Source organism: Lathamus discolor, chromosome 3 (genome assembly GCF_037157495.1).
Source record: "Lathamus discolor isolate bLatDis1 chromosome 3, bLatDis1.hap1, whole genome shotgun sequence".
In the NCBI taxonomy this organism is placed as follows: domain Eukaryota; kingdom Metazoa; phylum Chordata; class Aves; order Psittaciformes; family Psittacidae; genus Lathamus; species Lathamus discolor.
The window spans coordinates 135,710,046-135,727,255 of record NC_088886.1 but is presented as its reverse complement, the minus strand read 5'-3'; the positions used below and the strand labels follow the sequence as shown (position 1 = coordinate 135,727,255).

General features: G+C 37.0%; 1 protein-coding gene across 1 annotated transcript in view; it reads left to right on the top strand.

Annotated features, from left to right (window-relative positions):
* LOC136010575 (adhesion G protein-coupled receptor A3-like) overlaps positions 1 to 14,481 on the top strand; it is a 286,770-nt gene extending 272,289 nt beyond the window's left edge. The window contains exons 18-19 of the mRNA XM_065671986.1: positions 7,248 to 7,343; positions 10,448 to 14,481. Of these exons, the coding sequence (XP_065528058.1) occupies positions 7,248 to 7,343; positions 10,448 to 11,669 (1,318 nt within the window). The 3' untranslated portion in view covers positions 11,670 to 14,481. The remainder of the gene's footprint in view (positions 1 to 7,247; positions 7,344 to 10,447) is intronic.
* Positions 14,482 to 17,210: the final 2,729 nt, after the last annotated feature.

The following is a 17,210-nucleotide window of genomic DNA, read 5'->3' as shown; positions in this document are numbered from 1 at the left end:
AGAAATTAGGTGTGGAAACGGAATTGAAGGGCCTCTTTTGTTCCCGAGGGATAAAATGATTGTGCAAATAAAAAATACTCAAAGCATGAGTTTTATTTCTCCTCCTATTATTTCTCTCCAAGTATTAACATAAATAGTATCTCTCCCTGAGCTCCATGCTTGTTTTAAACTTTAAAAAATATAGATAGAATATTTCAGAAATAAAAAAAAAATATTTTCTCTTTCATCAACATGCTGCTTAATGTTTTACTTATTTCCTTCAGCAGTACATTCAGCATGACTACCTCCTTAACCTGACTGAATGACTGAAGTTATTTATTCATTAAGTCTGAGCAAGACTAGAAGTCAATAGAGCTAAACTGCAGCATGGAATGCACTGCAAAAATCATATTTCTCTGATTTCAAGTGGCCCCAAACACAGTGTCCAATAAAACAGAAAAAAAAAAAAAAAAAGGACATGTCTCTTGCTTTCTTGCTCCTTAGATACAATGGCTATTCCAGTTGGTCTAGCTCACCAAGAGATAATGCAGTTATCTCTATATAAATGAAACCCCTTCTCTCTCTTCTGAACTTTCACTAAATATTTTTTGAGTTCTTGAATTCTATATTTCCATGTCCTCTCTGCTGGCTCAGACTGTCTTACAGGGTCATGGTAAAGCAAAAAAGCAAACTGCAGCTGTACTGCCAGCATGTAAATTCCTGCAAAACACAAAATTAGGCATAATGCCAACACTAGCCATGAAGGATGTTAACCAAATAAGTTGAATAGAAATAGCTTCAGCATCTCCTCTTGGCTTCATCCATTAGCACAGCCTAAACTCTCATACTTTCTTGTTGGCAGTGCATGAGAGATCACCTGAGAGCGACAGAAGATCATTATGAGTATCTAGTGCAGTGGGCTTGCATGAGAAAAGCAAGTGGTTTTGAGGCCATTTGATAGGTGATGTTTCCTATCTTCTGACAGTAACATTCTTCCGTTTTACTGCCCAGGATCCCATATGAGTCTTTAAAGGCAGATGCAGCAAAGTATTTAGGACTTCTATCTCGTGGCCAATTTTAATAAAAAATTAGAGTCCAGTTCTGTCAAATGGAGTCCTGGACATCTTAAGCTGAGCAAACAAATTTGCAGAGGCTTTTGTTAATGGTTTTGTCATTCATCTGTCTGTGTTTTAGTCTCTACCTTTACTTGGAAATTATACATATTCTCACAAGGACATCATGATGATTAATTAAATAATGTTTCTGAAGCTCTTAATTTGCATTAAGATCTAGAAAGAAGGAATATATATAAAAATTAGTAACTACCTGCCGAGTGATCTGTGTTCCTTCTATGCCAAACGAATGAAATCCCTTCCATACTGAAAGAATGAAAAGTCTTACAGAACAAAAAAAAGGACTGTGAACAGACAGAAAGAATAACAGTATTGTCACATAAAGGTGTTTCACACAACTCTTAATTCTGCTATTATTTACCTTTTAGAGTTTGACTTGCAATATTAAAGTTTATTTTAGCATTATTAGTAGATTATTCCCCCCCCCCTTTTCTTTTAGTGTATTCTCTGTGTTTATATTCTACTTTACAAACAGGGAATAAGCACTTAAGAAATGCTTATTTCTTTTCAGCAAGTCCACGAAGAAAAATTGACATGGTATTTGTAAATATGTTCATAAGTCAAGATGATCTGGGCATAGGATTTGAAATTACAACTCTTTTTTTCAAATGAAAAGAATATTTTCAAAACCACCATCATTTCTGCAAAGTCTTTTTTTTTTTTTATTTTGTCAAAATTCCCAGGAAGAAGTACCATGAAACGATGTGATGCATGAAAGATTCAGGAAGAATAATTTGAAAATCAGGCTCATATATTCAGCTTTCTATAGAGCAGCTACTTACTTGCCTGCCTGCCGGGTACATGAACTGTGGCATCTGGTTAGCTCAGAAGTTAATGACCATTTTCTATATGGATTATTTTCATGAAGATGCTAAAATCAAATCGCAGCTCAAGGAAAAATAAAGGGAAAGTCATCTTGCTGTGACTCCTCTTTAATTTTAATTTTTATTTTGCAAGCAGCTAATAGATTGAAATCTCCTCCTATATGAAGGTTGCCCTAACAGTATGTAGAGCTAAATAAATGAATCTTTTTTTGTACTGAGGAAAAGGAAATAAATTAATGTTTCAGTGGTATCTTTAGATATCTAACATGTACCTTTCCAGACTTGTGCATGCAGAGAGGAATGCTTTTAAGTATACATACATTTTAATCAAGTAATGTCTGCAGTTGACTATTTGAAGCTATTAAATCACTTCCTGATACATTGCCGTTCTGCCAACCCCTGCAGAAAAATCTTAAAATCAGTCTTGCATTACACCCACAAAGCCAAGGTCTGGTCCTTTTCAGAAGAATTACAGAGTCAAGGTTCTTAATCTGGAAACAATTTTGTGCTAGAGAATAGCCAGACACTCACGCAAGAAATTCATCACTGGGTAGAACTCTCCTTTTACTTGCTGACTTACTGAGTAATATTTATGGAAATTAACTTAGAAGAATATACTGCATGTTAAGTTAGCAAAATGGATGCTGCCTGCAGGCTATTGCAGTCATTCTTACTGACATTATCTTGTTTCTATCAGGTTGGCTATATAGCTCCTAGTATTCTGTGGTAGGGTTTGCCTTACAAGAGGAGTTCTTGTGGCAAGGAAGCTGGAAAACAGTAAGCCATGATGTCAACAGAGGGACATCACCTCAAGCTGTGTCTGCTGCTCTGTTGGGGGTTTTTTGCGTTCATGTCAGTGCATGTAGTAAAAACTCTTGTGCTTACTAGACTCAAGCAGCTGCAGCAGGAAGTTCCCTCTCACTTTCAATGAGTATGATTCCTCCCTCCCCCTGCAAATTACTGCACATCATTTGAGCATGTCTTCATAGCCTGGTTTTCAGGCTGTAGGTGTTGTCTGCACTGCAGCTGAGGTGCAAGTGCAGCATGCTGAGGCCTACCAGGCTAGCTTTAATCTAATTAGCTCAGATAACAATATTAGTGGAGATGGGATAGAATGAGCTTTAGTAAATAAATATATGCTGATGTGAAAGCCTGCTAGCAATCATCAGGGCATCCCTGGGTGGCCAGCAACAACAATGTGCAGATTTTAAAAACTTCCCAAGGGCTATTGAATCAAGAGCCTGGCAACCATTTCTAAGCCCCAGATCATCCCACAGATAGTTTACGGTTTTCCTTTAAAACAATTTTAGAACATTATATAAATTAACTGCTTGTCAAGATCAAATTTCAGCTGAAAAAAAAATAATTAATTTTCTTCCTGTGGTTTCTCAGTTTTTAAAGATTTGCTTGCATGGCTGTCTTGGGTACAGCCAAGCCTTCTGTGTTAGCTGGCTCCATTAATAACATTCATGTCTGTCAGAGCAGGCTTCTTACTGCTGCTAGAGTTTCATTGCTGGTAGTCTGAGTATCACTGTTGGTGTTCTTGAATGGTAGAAGAGTAATACAAATAGATGAAATTGGGTCTGGATCCTCGGTTACTTTGTGTTCTTTGCTGAAGAGGAGTAAGCGCACTGCCGTAATGAGAAAAGTAAGAAAATTAATTCAGAAGTAGAAAAGGTTATTGGATGACAAGAGCTGGTTACTCAATGGAAGGATATAGACCTTTAAAGCTTTAAAATCAGAAGACAGTTATGAGAGGAAGTAGTAAATGTAAGTTAGACAAACAGTGTAGGGAAAAGTTTTATCATTATTTTCAAAATAAGAAAATATCCTGGGGGTGGGGGGGGAGGAAGAGAGAGGAGATGGTTGAAAAACATGAACTTAGTGTACAAGGTTCATCCTGCCAGTATTGGTTTATTGTATTGTTCTGTGAATGAGCATTACTGGACAAGGGCATTGCCCCTTTCTTTTGCTTTTGTATGGCTGAAAGACAGCGAAAGGTCTGGAAAATTTGCTCTCTCTACTTGCCCAGGCAGTACTATATGAAGTACCAGTGGATGCTAGTATTAGAGCTGCACAGGGAATAGTGCCCACAGGCTCCTACTCCACAAGTCAGGCTTTATAGGGAGTAACAGGCAGTCATTGGAAAGGATTAGTGAATACTGGGGGAAAACCACCCTTATGAGGTGATCCTTCAGATAAGATTATATTCTTCTTGCTCCTGCTTGAACTCACAGAGATGCAATCATGTTTCTTGGGCTTGGAGATGAAATCCTGGATGCCATAATTTGTCCAGTCCCTTCATTTACAGTAAAGAGAGAAATGCCTTGTATTTAAACATAGGACAAGAATTCAGTTTCGTTCCGAAACAGATTTTCTGCATGACCTTGAAAACTTAATCTCTACCTGCTTGTTTTCTCATCTGTGTAGCAGGGATAATGATGTTTATTAACCATACAGAGGGCTGTGAGGCTAAATTAATTGTTATAAAGCACTTTGATTCTCTTAGTTAAAAGGTTTTGTAGAAGTATGAAGCATAACTATTTATTTGCATTTTCTTCACTTCTTATTTATGCCTTATCAATTCTGCTCCAGCTTTTTCTTCAAAATTATTTGTCCTAAACATCTCATTGGGGTGAAAAAGGAGAAATTGATAAAAACTAACAATTGCATAGAAACTAATGTTTGGAAAGACTGGTCTAAATTTCTTAATTCAAAATTTTCTACTTCACGACTAACATGTATATGGATCTTCTTGAACAATGTTTCTTCTCTTTGGTGACATTCCACTGTTGTGTTTTTTTTCTTTTTTATATACTGTTGAAGGTATCCATGAGCTCACACAAATTGGCAAGAGCATGCACTCCTGCTCTTACAATTTAACTTCCATTTCTTTGATTATATTTTCTGTTTGTTCTGGTTTAATCCCATTCCTCTCTTGCTGAGACAGAGCAGGCGTTGTGCTGTGCTGGATATAAGTACAGTGCATCTCAGGTACGCTGAAACCCTTGACTTCACTGTATGTAATTTCTAGAATGTTTTTCTTTCTCTTAGCTATGAGACAGGACAGGAATTTGGTTGAATTTGCCACATTACTGAAGCACTGTGTCGCTAAGTGCTTCCAGAACATCTGATGCCACTGTTGTAGTGTTCTGCTGAACACTACAGCCTGCTGAACTATTTTCAGACTTCTGAAAGTATGAGATATGAAGTAGATTATCTATCACCCAAATACTGGCTTGTCTGAGGCTTTAGATAAGGATGCGATTTAAATGCATGTATCAAATCTGTAAAAGGTGGCAGCTCTGCAAAAAATGAAATTATAGGTTGCATTGTAGGTACATTCTATGTAACTACTTCAGATGATTTTGAAGTGCAGTTTCCTATGCGTGCTTCTGTATTCCTATTTTTCTGCTCCTTACTATCTCTTAGATGAATTGGGATTAACTTTCGTATGCCTCACTGCTTACCCTAGTAATTTCCTGAATTTCAAAAATGTCACTGAACATGTCTTTGTTAAAAACAATAATAAGCTATTAAGCTAGCTTATTCAACATGCTCAAGTCAAAAGATATGTACAATCATTAAACTGCAGTGAATGAGCTGATTTTGTAAGGACGCAGCTTGTTCACTGGAATTTGTTGAGCTCTACAGAATAAGCCAAGTTTGAAGAAAAAAAAATATACTTAATGACTTTGAAGTTATAAAACTGGAAGGGCTTTTTGATGAATATGGAGGATGATTTTCTCTTCTCTGTTACAGCTTAGACCATTAGGACAAAGATTGACTATAAATGTTGACATGAAATTTTCTGAGGCCTGGCCTCTAATTCTGCTTCAGGAGTAGGTGGGGAAGTGAGGTTAAGAAATTCTAACACTAAATCTGGGTTTGATTTAAATGCTGATTTATTTAATCTTACTCAGTTTCTGTAAAAATCCTGCCTTGCAATGACTGTGAAATTTCTCAATGTTTGTAACACATTACAGAAAACTAGTTGCCAGATTCCGGTCAGAATGTCCCACCCCCACACACACACGCATTATCAGGTTCCCCTTAGTCCTGATGGACAACATAATAGCAGTGATTGAGAAGTGTCTGTATCTCTGCATACCACTTTCCACACCAGAGGTGTGGCTTGGAAAGAAACTAATTTTGTCTACTGACAGAAGAGCATTGGTTAAAACAGGAAATTAGTCAGGATATTCAGAGAACCAGCTGAGCTTCCAGGTGTGGTGGAGCATCTTCCCTTTTGTCACTGAGCAGCATTCACTCCAGCTGTAGCCTCACATGCACCAGGGCACCTCAGAGACTGAAGCAGTGGAAGTGCTGTGCTCCATGCATAATTTTGTGGTTTGCTTATGTAAATGGAAAGTGTGATGATGGTTTGCTTTGCTGAATTTGGACATAGTTATGCAGTATACCAGCTTCAGTGAGACATCCCCTGAGACTTGAATATAGCTTAATGATCATACATTGGAATGACTGCTGCTTCCGAGTAGTTCATTGGCTTTTAATCGGTTAAAGGGTTGTGAAACTATGTGCTTTCAGTCTTAGAATACAAGTTTTTTACAGAAAGATTAACACTTGGGGTAACAGTCTTACTATTTCTGTGACCTTGCTGAAGTCTTGGAGGCCCTCAGATTTTAATGCATTTGCAAGACTGGATATTGAATGAGTGAAGAAAAGCATGGTATATGCAAAGGGATATTTAATCCTCCTGATTTCTCCAGACTGATCCTTTGAGCAGAAAAAAAACCGAACTAAAAACCACCACATTTTGCCACATGGTCTATCCCTTTTCCCTTTGCCTAACTGAACTTTCTTTTGACATCCAGGACTTAGGAAAATGTTTCTGTGATTTCACTGAATTTCCCTGGGAACATTTTCAGGTTAAAGTGGATACATCTGCTTTGTATGAATATTTTAAATTTATAATGCTTACATATTTAATAACTATTAAATATAAATATCTAGATGAGTGGAGGAACTTTATTTGGGATCTAGGTTCTTTCATTAGACAAGTTTTTGTTCTTCATATGACTGCAATAGTAACTACATTTACTAAAGACATACGAGATTGTAAAGGCAGGTCCATATAAATATTAAATACTAAGTTTTTTGCTGTTTGCTTCATAAAGTACAGTGTTTATCATGACAATACTTCATTCTTTGCTTTTCCGTTTTTAGGGACATGTTTAATGTTTGAGCAATATTGTATACACAAAATACTTCAGGAAGGTACCAATATTTTAAAAGCATTATCTGACTAAAGGTCAGGCAAATTAAAATAGCAGTTATTATCTCTCAACAGATTTTACCTGATCAGTGGTGGAGTTCCTTTTATTATATGTGGGATTACAGCAGCAACCAATATCAATAATTATGGGATTGAAGGCAATGCACCATAGTAAGTATAAGCTATCATCATAAAACTTTTAAGGAAAATGTTGTCTTTTCCTCTGCTGATAAATGTAACTGACTTTATGAAGGGTACAGACATGCCATTTGATATGACATTTGTTACGAAATTTTACTGAATAACAGCTATGAAAGAGCAATGTCTTAATCTGGGGTTTGGTGCTTCACTTGTACCAATTTGACTCCGTTACTTTCAACAGAATCACTTTTCATTTACAGAATTTCTCTTTGTTTACATCTGAACAAGTGAAAGGATATTAAAAATATCTAATGGATATCATATTTGATGCAGCTAATTAATTAATTGTATACTTTGAATTATCTACCTTGAATTGACACCCTTCAGGTGACTTTAAGTAATTAATAAATAATTATATGAAAAAAAGGACAAGTAAGAATCCCTTCCCCACTTCCTCCATCCCCTTCCCTCCCTTAAAAAAGTTATTTTGCATTTTCACCATCTGGAAATCTTCCAGTCAGAGTGTCTTGCAATCCTAACATAGCCCTGTGGTGTACTACTGTGTTAGTACTCAGTATACCTCTACAGATTGTCCAGACATCACATTGTCATTAATTCTTGGCATGAAACATGAGATACCGATAAAGTACAATAAGTCTTTCCATAAAAGCATAGCAGAAAGTATATCAGACTGTGAAGTTAAATACATTCTGTGTAAAGATATTAGTACCCTGCCAGCACTCCTACTCTGAAGCACATCACTCTTAGTTACTGCTTTGAACATCTATTGTAATACATTTGAAACTAGTTATGCTCTGGGTATGGAAAGTGGAAACAAAGGAGAATGCTTTGTAAGTGAGCATTTGATTCAGTAAAGGTAATTGAAATTTAAATTCTGATAATAAATCAGTACATACCATGGCTAACTGCTCTGCCTAAGGCCCAACTCAATTTATTCAAACTTATCCAATTAGACAATCACTTATAATCAACAGTATATTAAAAGACTCAATTCTTTATGTTCATAAATGTTCGTAAATGAGGCATTTTTCGTTTTGGCACAGTTACAGATGTTATATTTCTTTAATTATGTTAATCATAGCAAATCAATACCATGTACCACAGTCTGTACAGAAAACAAGGCAGAGGTGAGGGATGGTTATCAGACTGAGTAAAAAGACAGCTTCTAATTTAACAACAGCATAGTGAGTTATATGCCTTACTCATTTTTAATAGTATTAGTACAGTAAATATAGATGCACAAACTTTAACTTTTTTTATGGAACTGATTTTTAAGTTATCCACAATGAGATTCCAGTTGAAATAAGAGCATCCCAAGAGACTGTTCCACTGGGGAGCATTCCATTCTCCACTTTGCATCAGATATGCATTATTCAATTGTACTTTGAGTATTCATGTAACTTTATGCTCTTTGCTTATCCAGTTAAATATAGGTGGTAACTTACCTACTTTTTCAAACATATCTTTCAGAGAATCTTTTCATGTGCATGTCTGACAGCAAAATACATACTCCTTAAAGTGTCTCTAAGCTGATTAATAAATATGTATATGTTTTTGTTTAAGGTTCAGATTTTAACAATTTAAAGTAGTAATTCTGCAGTTGCTTGTGATAAATACCCAGTGTGACTGCCTCTTTTTAGCTGAGATGTTCTCAGCCTGGGAGAAAAATTCATTCTGCCTTTTTTTATAGTAAATTGTAGATGATTCCTGGCCTGACAATGTGATATCAGAAAGTTCCTCACTGTATTGGATGGACCGTAACAAATTGCACATGCCTAAATGAGTATGAGGTGTCACAGTGTCACTTTTAGAATAGAATGGATCATGACAGTTCACCTGGTCTGTCTTCATGATCCAGTAGGAAATTAGCTATATTCAGACCATTCCTGACAGTTATTTTGTCTGAGGTGCTTTAAATGCTCTGAAAATGGATAGACCAAACTTTATTCCAACAGCTTACTATCCTAATTGTCCTAATAGCTAGGGAATTATTTGAAAAATCTGATTTAAATCTTTCTTGCTGCAGTTTAAGCCCATTAATTCTTGTCCTAGTCTGACAGATAAATAACTAATTCCTCTTTCCAGAAATCCATGCAATATTTAGAGTATAAGGACCTCATAACAGCTGTACTAGCTTATTATACTGCCAGCTCAGTTCCCTGCCTACAGCCGTAGCTAAAAGCAGATAATAGAGAAGAGTGAAAACAAGGCAAATATTCCTTCTCTCCTTGACCCAAGTTCTCCCAGTTTCCATCTGGGATTCCATTAGCCAGAAGTGTTTTCTCCTCCCATGTTTATTTGATTAGATCATTCATCTTCAGGACAGTCCTGTTAGACTGCTACTAAATTATGCAGCTGACTGAGGCTTATTCAGCTCATAGTGGCCTGTAAACTACTTTAAGCTGGTCTAAAACAGTTACAGTTATATTATTTAAAGCCTAGCAAATAATGATCCATGCTACAAGAATACTATGCTACCAATGCATCCCAAGGAGACCATCAGTTTCCATAATTTTTCTGCAGACATTCAAATTGATGTGAATTAACTCTCAGGAATTTCAGAAACAGTGCAGAATTCAGAAATGGCATATATCTTCTGGGTCCACTCACTGCAGAAAGCAGTGACTGGAAGCATTTTTTCAGTCTCTCTTATTACTTATAACAGGCTTAAGAGTTTCTATCAGTGTTTATTGTTACAAACCACTGAAATCTGTACATTTCTACTGCTCACAGAGATTGTATGAATTATGCTTCATTTGCTTTTTAATCAAAGTATTAGCACTGACATTTTTAATAGTAGAAAAAAGTTGACATAAATGGTCTTACACTTCACTGCAATTCTAGATTCTGAACTGACCTACATTTCTGGGAAATTTTTGCCTTTAATATCCCTTAGATTATACTAGGCATTTTATTCTATTAAAAAATTGGAAATTCCTCAGCTTAATTGATATTAAAGACACATTTGGTTTTTCCACAGTGAACATATACAAACTTCTGAGACACTGTTAAATCATGTAAGTTAGTCAGCCCAATTTCACATCAGTCAGTTGTCCATCACATCTCATGTGGGCTATAACTTGTTCTTGACTCGCTTTTTTTGTTGTTTTCAGTTGCTGGATGGCATGGGAGCCTAGTCTCGGTGCTTTTTATGGGCCAGTAGCATTCATTGTGCTAGTCACCTGTGTTTACTTTCTCTGCACATATGTGCAACTGAAGCGCCATCCTGAACGCAAGTATGAGTTAAAGGAAAAGACAGAAGATCCGCAGAGAATGCCAAGTTCTGAGGTGGGCCATGGTCATATTACAGACTCTGTTTCCATTCCCCAGTCAACTTGCTCCATGATTTCTTCTTCCTTATTGGAAAATGAGCATTCATTTAAGGCTCAGCTTCGAGCCGCAGCATTCACTTTGTTCCTCTTTACTGCCACTTGGACCTTTGGAGCACTTGCAGTATCTCAAGGTCATTTCTTGGATATGATATTTAGCTGTCTTTACGGAGCCTTCTGTGTGACCTTGGGGCTTTTCATCCTGATCCATCACTGTGCAAAACGAGATGATGTGTGGCATTGCTGGTGGTCCTGTTGCCCATCTAGAAGAAACACCTACTCTGTCCAGGTTAATGTGCGCCCAAAGGTTAATGTCAATGGTGACACTCAAGTTCATGCACCTTGTCTTCAGGAATCACCGTGTCCCAACAAATCAGGTGTATTTAATCATCCACCACCTAGCCACTGCAAACTTACTAACCTACAAGCAGTTCAAAATCATGTTAACTGCCTTTCGCCTGTGACACCGTGTTGTGCAAAAATGCACTGTGATCAGCTACTTGATGACGAAGCTCACATTCATGTCCACAATGAGGGAAGCTTCAGACCCAATATGCACATTCATAGATGTCTGAAAAGCAGAACTAAGCCACGTTATTTCAGTCGGCATAGGTCTGCAGGTGAAAGAGAATACGCCTATCACATTCCTTCAAGTATTGATGGCAGCATCCACAGCTCACATACAGACAGTCCCCACAGTACGCATGATAGCCAGTCAGGTCACAGACGGGCCTGCTGCTCAAAAAGTGATCCGTATCCTACTGTCAACCAGCCAGAAAGTAGCGATGCAAGTACTGTAATATATAGTTGTGCTAAAATGCCAGAAAGTGACACTGTGCACCATCCAGCTCATTTTGAAATGCACCCACGGACACAGTCATTGCCGTTTAATACGACAAATCACAACGGAATTCTCAAGGGAAATGTGCATGAAGCCATGATATATAGCTCAGATAGTACAGGAAATATCAAAACTGGCCCCTGGAAAAATGAAACTACTGTGTAGTTCATGGGCCATCATAATGTGTTTTTCCCCCTAAACCATCATTATTATTGTTTTTATTCCAAACTATGACATATTTGTGTAGCTCATCAATAAATTGTACAGCTTTTCCATCTTTATTTCCATTTTCTTTGTAAGAGTCTGAGAGAGATAGTGACAGCTTTGAAGTGATGATATTTTTAAAAGTTGTAAAACCATTGTGAAAGATAATTAGAAAATGAAGTCTAGACAACTGAATATGAGAGGCAATATCCTTTTGTTACACAGAACAACATTTTTTTCACAAATCCATCCCTTACATTCATTGTTTTCACTTCTGTAGTAACTTAAGACACTTTTTATAAACATATCAGCGTCCTAAACTTTTACGTATTTATTTTTGTAGCAAAATATTATTACTGTGCCATGGATTTTAATCAGAAGTGACTATGGTAGAAATGATAAACAGGATTTTATAAAATTACAGCTTTTTAGATCTACAAAAGTGATACTGCCTCTAAAGATCTTCTGTAGCATATGGCCTGTAAAGTTGTGTAATGTACAGTCTCTGTTCTGTCCTTTTTCTTGTGGGAGAGAAGTGCTAGGTAATAGCTCTGTTACATCTATGGTGCTGTATTGGTTGTATTTTGCATGACACATGTCAGGATATACCATTTGCTGTTTTCTAGTGTTACATGTGTTAAAAAAAAACAAAAACAAAAAAAAAAACCAAAAAAAAAGTGTTGTACAAGGCTGTGAAAAACCCTATTGATATTAATCTAAAGCATTATAAATCTACAGAAGAAAAAAAATCACTCTGCACTAGTTTTAAGTGGCACAATCCTTTGTATAAGGTTATATGATAGCTTTGATAAGGGTCCACTCTAATGTCTTTACAGAGCATGCACTACTCATTGTTTGTGACACTGTGCGGTGTAATAGCAATTGTCTCAACAAGTTTTACACTTCTTTCATTGTAAGGTATGCCTTTTGAACAAATCTGTAAGCTGTTTCACAATAACCTTTCCACATCTGTTAAGGTAGAGCAGTTTTATCATTAACTCTTTGAGGACTACAGTTATTTTCTTACAAGTAGCTTATTCTCGTCCAGAGACACTGTATATATGATACTGTCTATTTAGTTACATGATTAATGTAGTCCAGAATTGCCAGGAAAGGGAAAGTTCAGTCATTTTACAAAAACACACCTTCCTAGATAGAGTCCATCTATTAATTTCACCACTTGCTTTCTGAAAACCCATTTCCTCCCCTAGTAAATTTCAGATTGTCTTCATCTTTTAATGCAAATTTGACCTTCAGAGAAGTTCTTTATGTTCATGATTGTAGGGCACTCCAGGGTCAGTGCCATTGTTAATAGATTAACAAGGCTCTTGGCAAGAAATTAATTTTTTCATGTTTCCATGAACATCTGGACACAAAGCATCAACTCACAGTACAGAACTGCATCAGAATTATCTGTGTATGAAATAAGACTGCTTTTTTCAAGTAGGAAGGGTGCATAATAATAATGGATTGCAGAGACTGAATAGGAGCATAGAGCTAAGAAAAAAATGTCTACAGTGGGAAGTGAGCAGTGTGCCCATAAATAAGAGAAAAAGCACAATTCTGTAAGGCCATATGAGAAAGTTTGCTGTCAGGTCTTAAAACGGGCTTATGTAATTGCTCCATTGCTGCAGAGAGGAAATAGAAAATTCCCTTGAGAGATCATCAGTCAGCAATTCTCTGTGTATGTGTTGCAGAAATCATCCCATATTTCAGCACACTATTTCTGTTAGTAGCAGTTTATTAGACTGTACCTTTTTTTATATATATATATATATGTAGGAATTAATTTCCTAATAGTGTACATAAAGATGACAATTATAATTGTTAGAATGTTATAAAAACATGTAAGTCAGATGAATGTGTTCTGCAGTGTTGCAGGTGGGAATTAGTACTCAAAGGGTTAATGCTCAGTATCTGAGTGCAAGAAATCTTGTTTTTCTGTATTTTTGTAAATTTGAAATATATATTGTAAACTCCAGCAGTGCAATGTATCCATCTCAGATTGTGTATTTTTAAAAGGTGAGCAAGAAGAATGCACTAGGTGGTTGTCAAGTTTTGAGCCAATATACAAGTTTCATGACTGCTTCTTTAGCTAATACAAAATACAAAAAAAAAAGAAACGCCTGAGCTTTATTATGTATATGCTGTATATGCTTGAACTGTCTCTAAACTAAAATACAGTCTTTTTTCTTTGTTTGCATAATGATATATTTTCTGTTTAATAATTGTTCCTTTTACTACTACTTTCACTCACTCCACATAGACAGTGAGCCCTAAACAAGCATAGACATAATGTGAATTACCACTTCTCTGTGTCTCAGCACTATGTGTACATATACTCTGTAATAGCAAAAAACTAGGAGGTCTGCAGACCATTATGCAAAATATTCCACACACACAGCCAAGTGAAATACGCACTCTGCAAGAACCCACTCAGTGAGCTTCTTTATTCAGCTTGTGTTTTAATCACCTCTGTTATTTAGTCGGAGAGGGCAGGTTCATCTTCATAATGGCTTACAAAGAAGTAAATAGGTGCTGCTTTCCACAGAATATCTTATGTGATAAAACTCTCTGGAATTTAAACGTAAAATATTAAAACACTTTTCTTATTGTGTTAAAAATTATTTAGTGAATATTTCTGGGCTAATTTGGAAGAGATGTGTTATGCAATAATCTGTTTGCATATTATTTTTTCAGAAAATATACAGTATAACTACAGAGTAGGAGAACATGATATTAAATAAATATAAAAATGTTTTGTAACATCAAATTTGACCAAAATGCGTTTTGTGCTTTTGACTTTTTTCCCTTAAGATAAATGAGATGATTTCAATGCTTTGGGAGTCTGGCTTTGTTTTATTGTGGGGGTTTGGTCAATTATAGTCAGTGAACCGTTACTACTTTACCTGATTTTCTTTACTATAAAAATAAGCCAGTGAAATAACCAGAGTATAAGAAATATATTGTCCTAGTAAACTCCTCATGGACTTACATGTGTAACACGTTTTAAAGTCAGCATTGGTTTTGGTGATTCACTGATGATATAAAAATGACTGAACAGATTTTTACCATTAATTTTTTGCCTGAGATTAAGCAGCAGAAATTTCATCCCAAAAAGATAATTTTTGGAGAATGATGCAATCAACGGGAATCCAGACGGTTGTTATTACAATACTACCAGGATAAAAATTTGTTCTGATGCTGTACGGTTCTTCTCTGCATATAGAAATTCCAGTTTTCATGACAGAATTTCAGATCATGTCGGCGACCCCCTATTAAGTCACATAGACTGTTTACAAGAAGAATTCCTACCCACCCTCATATAAGGAGTTTTGGTGTGAAAATAAAGCACATGGTTTTGCACATTATGCCTGATCATGTATGTGTTGTTCCCAAGCAGTCTCTTGGTTGTGTCTGCAGTAATATGGCTGAGCAGCCGCTGTCAGTGGCCATAAACACACGTTCTCCTTCGCCACACGGCTGCCTGCCAGCTACCCTGTGGGCACAATATCCAGATGTTAACCCACCAAGGGAGCCTTCACTGTGGCTCTAAATCAAAAGCAAAGTCTGTGTTTAAAGCAAAGTGAAGGCCACTTTTGACAGACAACACAGGCAGTTGTGTAGCCTCCACTCCAATGCTAATGGCTGAAGGCAGATAAACCTAATGGTAGTGGCTTTAAGCAGGATAACTCCTCAGGTAGGTATGGTTCTCTGTAAAGGAGACTGTACTCTCACCAAATTTTGGTTGCCTATGTTAGTAAATGTCAGGCTGATGGAGACATTAGCAGCAGCTTCCTTACCAGAACACAAATTCAAGTTCCTGTACCAGCATCCTCCAGTTAAGCAAGAAACTGTAGGAGGCAGTTGCATCAATCCAGATCCATATGCTTAGTTTAAAGGTTGGCTGACTTCAGTCAAGCATTTTCAGTAGTAACTTGGTGCTCTAGGCAGCTTTTACCTAACTCTACAGAGAAGGGAGCTTTTGGTTTGGTGATTTTCTGTGCCCAGCTGACCATTTTCTAACTGGCAATTAAATTGCTAAGAAGAAAATTTATTCTACAAATTGTCTCAACTACTTAAACCATAGACTTTTTATTCCCTGTTACACAGTCTGTAAAGGTTCAAGTGAATCCCTATTTCCTTATCCTACCAGTCTATTACCTATTTTTCAGAAGCCAAACAAGGAAGCATCAGTAAATCACGACAGTATTATAGGGCTCAGTTCTCTGCAAGGAGGGTTGGAATTTGATTTGCAAGAGCTAGAGAGTTAAACCACAAATACCCTGCCTTAAGGTTATGCAGCTGCCCATGCCTGAGAGGTAGGGGAGATCATGTAAACATGGTGTCTGTATATTCTGGAGGTACTACTGTCTCTTTACATTTTGATCTGTTTGAATTCTGTTGTGTCTTGCAGTCTGAACAACAAAATGACTCGCTGTTCGCATCAGCCTGTCACTCTGCTTCAGCTGTTCCCCCTAAGCCACAAGTGCACTGTTGAGTGAGATTGACCGGCATAGTCACTGTTTTCATTCATTCCTTTATTTGTTTCCTAGGTGCTCAGTAACACCTGAGAAAGGAAGCAGAAGGAGCTTATTTGGGGGCTGGGAGGAAATTCTGGGAGAAGAGAAAGCAATAAAACGTATTATTAATATTCTTCTCATAGTGCTTTCTTTTGTTAGCTCATTTGTTACTGAGCTACAGCAGTTACAGTCACTTATTCCCCGATTCTTTCCATTGTAAGACCTTGTTCACTACTAATTAGAACATAGCTGAAAGTTAACTATTTAGCTTGATTTGTGCCCTCAGGTGTTACTGCCCTCAGATACGTGATTTTAAAGAGTTCAGCCAAAATGGCTGCAATGTTTTCAGCAAAGAGGCTTGAGGAAAATATGTTTGTCCACAATAACACCTTGCAATGACTTTTTTTTCTAATAGTTCTGTCTTCAAGGCCTGTTATTTGAAAATCTGGGGAGTATGGCTATTATAGGAAGAGATAAGGGCACTTTTTTGCTGTTTATAGAAAGTAAGCAGTTCAGAACAGTTGGCAATTTTAGCCACTAAAAATATTCCAATATACTACTGTAAAAAAATCTTCCTTCTTCTTAAAGCTTGTCAGTCAAGACATACCTTGTCTTAGCTGGGGATACACTTACTGATCCCTGCTGCAGTCTACTAGGGCTTTAAAGGACCTGCCCTATAAATGATTTACTTCAGCTGCTCTCAGCTAGGATTAAGATGCAAAGCAGGGAGATTCTCCTTTTCTCTGCTGAACTCTCCAGCTTGTCTCCCCCTCATAGCCACCATGATAGAATGGAGGAGGGTACTGTCTGATTTGTATGAGAAGAGACAAGTGCTGGGCTACAAGAAACCAAAAATAAGAGATTTTAGCAGTGGACTGACCAAAAGGAGAGAGGCTGGTATGAGTAGGGAACTGTAGCAAGCTGGCTTGGGGACTGATTTGAAGCTGGGAGGGGAAGTAGAACCACAAAATTGAATAAA